The 6,917-nt window shown below is 48.5% G+C and overlaps 1 protein-coding gene across 2 annotated transcripts in view; it reads right to left on the bottom strand.

Moving 5' to 3' along the window:
• Positions 1 to 3,933: 3,933 nt before the first annotated feature.
• Positions 3,934 to 6,917, bottom strand: part of STAB2 (stabilin 2) — a 189,258-nt gene continuing 186,274 nt past the window's right edge. For both annotated transcript variants that reach the window (XR_013522061.1, XM_035257427.3), the window contains one exon: positions 3,934 to 4,393. Coding sequence is in view for 1 of the 2 variants with exons in the window: in XM_035257427.3 (XP_035113318.3) it covers positions 4,343 to 4,393 (51 nt within the window). In the remaining variant the exon portion in view is untranslated. The remainder of the gene's footprint in view (positions 4,394 to 6,917) is intronic.

Here is a 6,917-nt window from a genome sequence, read left to right as displayed (position 1 = left end):
TTTTTTTTTTTTTTTTTTTTTGAGACGGAGTTTCACTCTTGTTACCCAGGCTGGAGTGCAATGGCGCGATCTCAGCTCACCGCAACCTCTACCTCCTGGGTTCAGGCAATTCTCCTGTCTCAGCCTCCCGAGTAGCTGGGACTATAGGCGTGCGCCACCATGCCCAGCTAATTTTTTGTATTTTGAGTAGAGACGGGGTTTCACCATGTTGACCAGGATGGTCTCGATCTCTTAACCTCGTGATCCACCTGCCTCGGCCTCCCAAAGTGCTGGGATTACAGGCTTGAGCCACCGTGCCCGGCCGATCATATTTTCTATGAATTACATTTCTTGTCGTCAAAGAGCAGGTGCTCCAGATCAAGAACTGCAGATTGAGAGAAACTGCCTCGTGGCTGCACATCCATGTGGGTCCTTCCGTGAAGAGCTGCCGAGAGGCTGAGCCTGCCTGCAGCCCGTCCTTCGCATGACTTTGCTCCACTGCAAAAATATCAGGTATGGGGACTCGAGGCAAATTGCCATCCCTGGTCCCTCCTCTTACATGCCTTTTCTTCTAGGGTAATTCTAGCAATTAATAAGCAAACACATTTGTTGTTAAAAGTATTTCAGAATTTCTTTGTAAGTTGTTGGGGAGGTGATATTTTCCTCCCTGCTCAAGACAAGAAGCGATATTGGGTCGAGGCTCAGCCTGTATCCTTTTCTTTAATCATTGTGCCTCTGCCATTAGTGGCTGTCAGCTGGGGTGGCCAACAGCTCTAGTCTTGTCATGTCCCTCCACCCTGCATCCTGGGGCCACCAGCTGGGCAGTAACAAGGAGCCTGGACTGTGAGAGCAGCAGGTGTCTGCACGGCCCCGCTGACCCAGTGCTCCACCAAGCTCCATTTGCCGAGGGCCTGTTGTGTGCCTCGCACTGTTCTAGAACCGAACACAGCAGACAAAGACCCTGCTCCACGGAGGGCATGTGTGTTGGGGGTGGAATTTTCTGCTGATGTTTGCCTCAGGGCTCGGGAGTGGGAGGCCAGTTGTCAATAGGTGGGAAGGGGAAATAATTGAGCACCAGTGCACTGCACCCCTTGCTGAGGGCCTGCTGGGGATCCCCCCATATTGCCTCATGTGACAGGCCACAGTGCAAACCAATGTGTGTCCTATGAGCTTCAGGAACATTAATAAGGGAGTTATTGGGAGAAGTTGGTTGGGTGGGTCTGAGTAGGCTAAATCCATCTGGGTCGCCCCATCCCCTTTGCCTGTGCCACTTGAATGTGGCATTTTCAGACTCCGGGGCAAGTTTGTGTGTTGGAGGAGGGCATTTCTAGGAAAGGAAGTTCCTCACTGTTGTGAGCCTGCTCCTGTGAGAGACACTCTCCTGAGTGGTGCACTCTGTGGGTGTGGAGGCTGGAATGGACAAGGCCACCTTATCCCCTTGAGGAAATCTGCTGCAGGTGCCCTCAGGGGGCAGAGAGGGAAGACACAGGGTCTTTGATGATGTCTTTGAGCCCCTCAGTGGAATCACCCCTAAGGCTCCCCTCCTCTGTGCCTTCCAGCAGCAGACAGTAACCCCCGTGTCTCTAAGCTAATGGAGCGTGGGGTTTTCGGGTCCTCAGTCTTTGCTGCAGTGAGGCCTGCATACAGTTGATAATTGATCCTCAACAAACTTGTGATGGCAGGTGAAGTTTTTCCCTCAACTATTAATATTAAGGGAGACTACATTTGAACCAATTTTCTTTTGATTACAAAGGTACACGTGTGTACACACACACACATGCATGCATGCACACGCACACACACACTTTGCTCCCTCCCTCTGTCCCTCCCTCCCTCACCCTTTTTCCCCCCACTCTTTCCCTCTCCCCCTCCTTCTCTCTTTCCCTCTCCCCCTTCCCTCTTTCCCTCTCCCCCTCCTTCCCTCTTTCCCTCTCCCCCTCCTTCCCCCTCCCCCTCCTTCCCTCTTTCCCTCTCCCCCTCCTTCCCTCTCCCCTTCCTTCCCTCCCTCTTTTCCTCTCCCCTCCTTCCCTCACCCCCTCCTTCCCTCCCTTCTTTCCTCCCCCCTCCTTCCCTCCCTCCTTCTCCCCTTCCCTCCCTCCTTCCCCCCTCCTTCCCCCTCCTTCCCCCCTCCTTCTCTCTCCCCCTTTCCCTTTACCCCTCCTTCCCTCCCTTCTTTCCCTCCTCTCCTTCCTTCCCTCCCTCCCCTCTTCCTTCCCTCCCACTCTCTCCTTCCTTTCCTCCCACTCTCCCTTCCTTCCCTCCCTCCCACCCTCTCCCCTTCCTTCCCTCCCTCCCACCCTCTCCCCTTCCTTCCCTCCCTCCCACCCTCTCCCCTTCCTTCCCACCCTCCCACCCTCTCCCCTTCCTTCCCACCCTCCCACCCTCTCCCCTTCCTTCCCACCCTCCCACCCTCTCCCCTCTCCTCTTCCCTCCCTCTGCCTCCCTGTCCCTCCTCCCTTCCCTCTCCCTCTGCTTCAACCTCTCTCCCCACACTGGCCAAGTTTGTGGGAAATGCTGCTTGTGATATCACAATCTTTTCAACTTTTTTTTTTTTTTTTTGAGATGGAGTCTTACTCTGTCACCCAGGCTGGAGTGCAGTGGCAGGATCTTAGCTCACTGCAACCCCTGCCTCTCAGGTTCAAGCGATTCTCCTGCCTCAGCCTCCCAAGTAGCTGGAACTACAGGTGCACACCACCATGCCTGGCTAATTTTTGTATTTTTAGTTGAGACAGGGTTTCACCATGTTGGCCAGACTGGTCTTGAACTCCTGACCTCAGGTGAAATGGCTGCCTGGGCCTCCCAAAGTGCTGAGATTACAGGCGTAAGCCACTGTGCCTGGTCATTTTCAAACTTTTTAATGGGCTGTTCATCCCAAGTGTTCACTTTAACTGTGCCTGACACCTGGCTAATACCAGGGCCGAGGTTTCCCTTTGCCTTCTGAAGGAAGGGGTCTTGGTGCAAATCACTCTTGCAGTGTGTCTAAATGGGAGGCGCATCTTCAACCTTCTTTGGCAGGTTAATTGTATTTAAACGGCCCCAAAGCCAGCCCACCTATAATACTTGGAAAGATGATATATTTGCTATTTCATAATCATGTCCTCTTTAAATTTGAGATACAACTAACAACATATCATAAAATTCACTGGTTTGAAGTGTACAGTTTTATGTTTTAGTATATTCATAAGGTGGTAGGACCATCACTGCTATCAAATTCCTCATCGTCCCACAAAGAAACCCCGTATCCATTAGCAGTGACTCCTCATTTCTCCCGCAGTTGGTCTGCTTTCTGTCGCTATCAGTTTGCCTATTTTAGACATTCCGTATAAATGGAATCATACGATACATGGTCCTTTGTGACTGCCCCTTAGTGTTTTCAAGGTTCATCTGTACTACTGCAGGAATCAGCACTTCATTTTTTAGGGCGAAATAACATTTATTTGCATGAAATACCACAGTTTGTTCATTTATCAGTTGAGGGGCATTTGGGTTGTTTCCATTTTTTGGCTTTTATGAATAGTGCCACTCTGAAGATGCATATACGGGTTTTTGTGCAAACATTTTCATTTCTCTTGGATATATACCTAGGGGTGGGATTTTTGGGTCCATGTGGTAACTTGGTTTAACTTACTACTTTTTTTTTGCCAAGCCGTTTTCTACAGTGGCTGCACTATTCTGCATTCCCACCAGCAGTGCGTGAGGATTTCACTTTCTCCACATCCTCTCCGATACATGTTACTGTCTTTTTGATTCTAGCCATCCTGGTGAGCGTGAAGTGACATCTCATGGTGACTATCATGTCTTCTTAAAACACACAAGCAAACACACACAACGAAATTCAGAAGAATGGATAAGGCTGATGATGTCTGGTTGAAAAGGCCCCAGTAAGTGGATTTTGCCTTCAAAGTTCAACTCCTCCTGTGGCGCAGTCCCAAACACTAGATTTGTTCTGTTGACTTTTTATTCCATAAACTTTTATTGTGCATAGTTCATGTGTTGGGCATGGGGCTGGGGGGTGGTATACAAAGATGCAGGCGGTAGGTCCCTGCCTATGGAGGCTTACAGTCTAACAGGGAAGTAAGATCACAGTTACCCATCACGTGGGGCAGAGTGGAGCAGTGCCTGCTGAACAGTACAAAGGGTCAGAAGACGGAGAAAGTCCCTGGCTGGGCACAGTAACCCACCCCTTGCCCACAGAAACAACCCCCAGATCAGCCAGAGAGATGAGGTATGGTTTCTGAGTGCTGAAAGGACTTTACATTCCCCAAAGGCAACTGGTACTGAGAATTCACAGTTGACAGCCTTTCTAAGGTGCCTCCACTGGCCCAGATGGTGGTGGGTGATGGCTGGTGTCCCGTCCAGGCCCTCACAGGGCCCCCAAGGGGTCACTGCCCTCAAGCTGCCATTCATTAGAGTCCTGGGAAAAGAGAGGGGTGTAAGGGGACAGGGCATTCTGCATGTTAAGTCCTAGGTTGAACCTTTCTAGTGGCCACTGAGGCCTGAAGCACAACTCTCCCTGAGCGCTGTAAATGTGTGCATGCTGGGCGTGTTTGTTCACGCTGCTGCTTGTGTTGGAAGGTGGGATGGTCTGGGGTTACGGCCACCTGTTCTGGAAGCCCATTTAGTTTCTGCTGCTTGAAGCTGGGTGGCCCAGGACAAATCACCCCAACTCAGCTGCAGTTTCTTCTTCTACAAAGTTTATAATACACCTCACAGTGAGGCAGGAGGGTTAAATTAGGCCCTACGTTTAGCAAGGTGTATGTAGGCACCCCACAAAAGGTGGCTAATGATACCATAGAAACTACTTTTAAGTTGAAATTTCATCCTGAACCAGTGGTGGCTCTTGAGTGCCTGAGAGAGTGTAATAGAAACCCCACTCGACCGGGCATGGCGGCTCATGCCTGTAATCCCAGGCCTTTGGGAGGCTGAGGCAGACGGATCACTTGAGCTCAGGAGTTTGAGACCAGCTTGGATAACACAGTGAAACCACGTCTACAAAAATTAGGTGACATGTGCCTGTAGTCCCAGCTATGTGGGAGGATTACCTCAGCCCAGGAGGTTGAGGCTTGCAGTGAGCCCTAATGGTGCCCCTGCACTCCAGCCTTCGTGACACACCAAGACCCCGTCTAAAAGCCACACTCTAGAGGCGGCCATGCCAAGCCTTCTGCTGACTTTAGCTCTGACTGGCACCCAGGCTTTGTGAATTAGCATAATAGATGCTAGAAATGGCTTTTCATGGTGGAACTAGTGGTGGTAAATGTGTCTGGAGTCACTAAAACTAGTGGAAAAGGCGTGAGAACGTAGCATGTCACTTTGCAAGCTGGTACCTCATGCTTAGGATTCCAGAATGTTTTTGCCACATAGTCTGAATAGAAGGTTTAGCTGAATCCTGCTTTTAGGCTACTTTCTCACCTGCCTCAGGTGAATCTTTCGTGAATCTTTCATGCCTGGTGCTGATGGAAGCCCTCAGAAGAGGACAGATGGCGGGGAAGGTTGGGGATGCATTGAAGAGAATGGATGCATTGTTTTTCTCTGCTTTTTAAATCAAAGTGATTTCAGCATAACAATACTTCCAGAAATAAACTATTAACAAATGTAATTTACCTGAACTTTACCTCTTTATTTGAGATGGAGTCTTGCTCTGTTTCCCAGGCTGGAGTACAGTGGCACGACCTCAGCTCACTGCAACCTCCGCCTCCCAAGGCAGGCGCCACCACTTCTGGCTAATTTTTGTATTTTTAATAGAGATGGGATTTCTTGAAGTTGGTGAGGCTGGTCTTGAACTCCTGACCTCAGGTGATCCACCTGCACCCCAAAGTGCTGGGATTACAGGCGTGAGCCACTGTACTTCGCCTGAACTTACCCTTGAAATGTGAACCAGAAGCTTTTACTTGGGTTTGGTTAAAAAACAAAATATGATTTGCAATCTGGTTATTTTTCAATCTTTTGCACATATATTAGATCTGTTACCACAAGATATTTACCTTTGGTTTACTTTGGAAAAATAACATCTATTGCACTATACAAACTTCAGCATGTTAGAAGAAAGCATTTCTCTCCTTTTATAAAATGCAAAATTAAGTTCTTTTCCTTTTTGCAGTCCGGAACTGGTATTAAACTACAGCCAGGATGTACTTCCACATGTGTTATTAATGGAGTGCCCTGCCAAGGGTTCCCCCTGGATCGATGTCACTGGAGCCCCCATCTAAGCTCAGGCATCACTAACTCTAGAGATAAATGGTTCTGTTCTGGAAGACCAGAGCAGAACACCCACCCCTATATATAAAAGGGCCTCATCAAAGCAAGGTAGCTCCAAAGCAGCAGCTCTGACAACAGGCAGTAAAATCTTGGAGAAAAATGTCAGTGTAAGTTTAAAGGACATCTGATGGAAAATCCTTTTATCTTGTTTTGCACCTGCTACCTCATAAATGGTTGCAGCAGAATTCATCCTAAGACTTCTTTTCATTGTAGCATCTCACCTATGTTGGGAGTCACTCAGGGTGGTTGGCAAAATATTAAGGGAAATAATATTAGAGAAAGTTGTAAGATATAATCTCAAACCTTTTGGAAGGCTGAAAGGTTTCTTCATTAACTTGTAATAATGGAACAGGCTGAAGGCAGCCGGTTCTTACGTTAGAGCATTAGGTCATAGGGTGAAGATTAGGGATAATAGAAGCTTCCCCAGTTAAGTCTGTTTACCCTACATTCTTTTGTCTTTAACTAGTTTGTGTCGTCTGGGGGTGGCGGGGGAGGTCAAAGGCGGATTACATGTTAATGGTGTTTGTTCTGGGCCTGGAACCAAAGCCTTTATCATTCATAAAATCACTCTTAACTATATTATTCACAAGCATGTTGATTTAGAACCTCCGTTAGTAAATCTATACTGAATAAATGCAAGGAGGAACAGCTAGTAAGGGGTCGGGTAGCTGCAATCGCCCTCT

Source organism: Callithrix jacchus, chromosome 9 (assembly GCF_049354715.1).
Source record: "Callithrix jacchus isolate 240 chromosome 9, calJac240_pri, whole genome shotgun sequence".
Taxonomy (NCBI): domain Eukaryota; kingdom Metazoa; phylum Chordata; class Mammalia; order Primates; family Cebidae; genus Callithrix; species Callithrix jacchus.
Note: the sequence above shows the minus strand (reverse complement) of the source record. Positions and strands in the feature narration are given on the sequence as shown.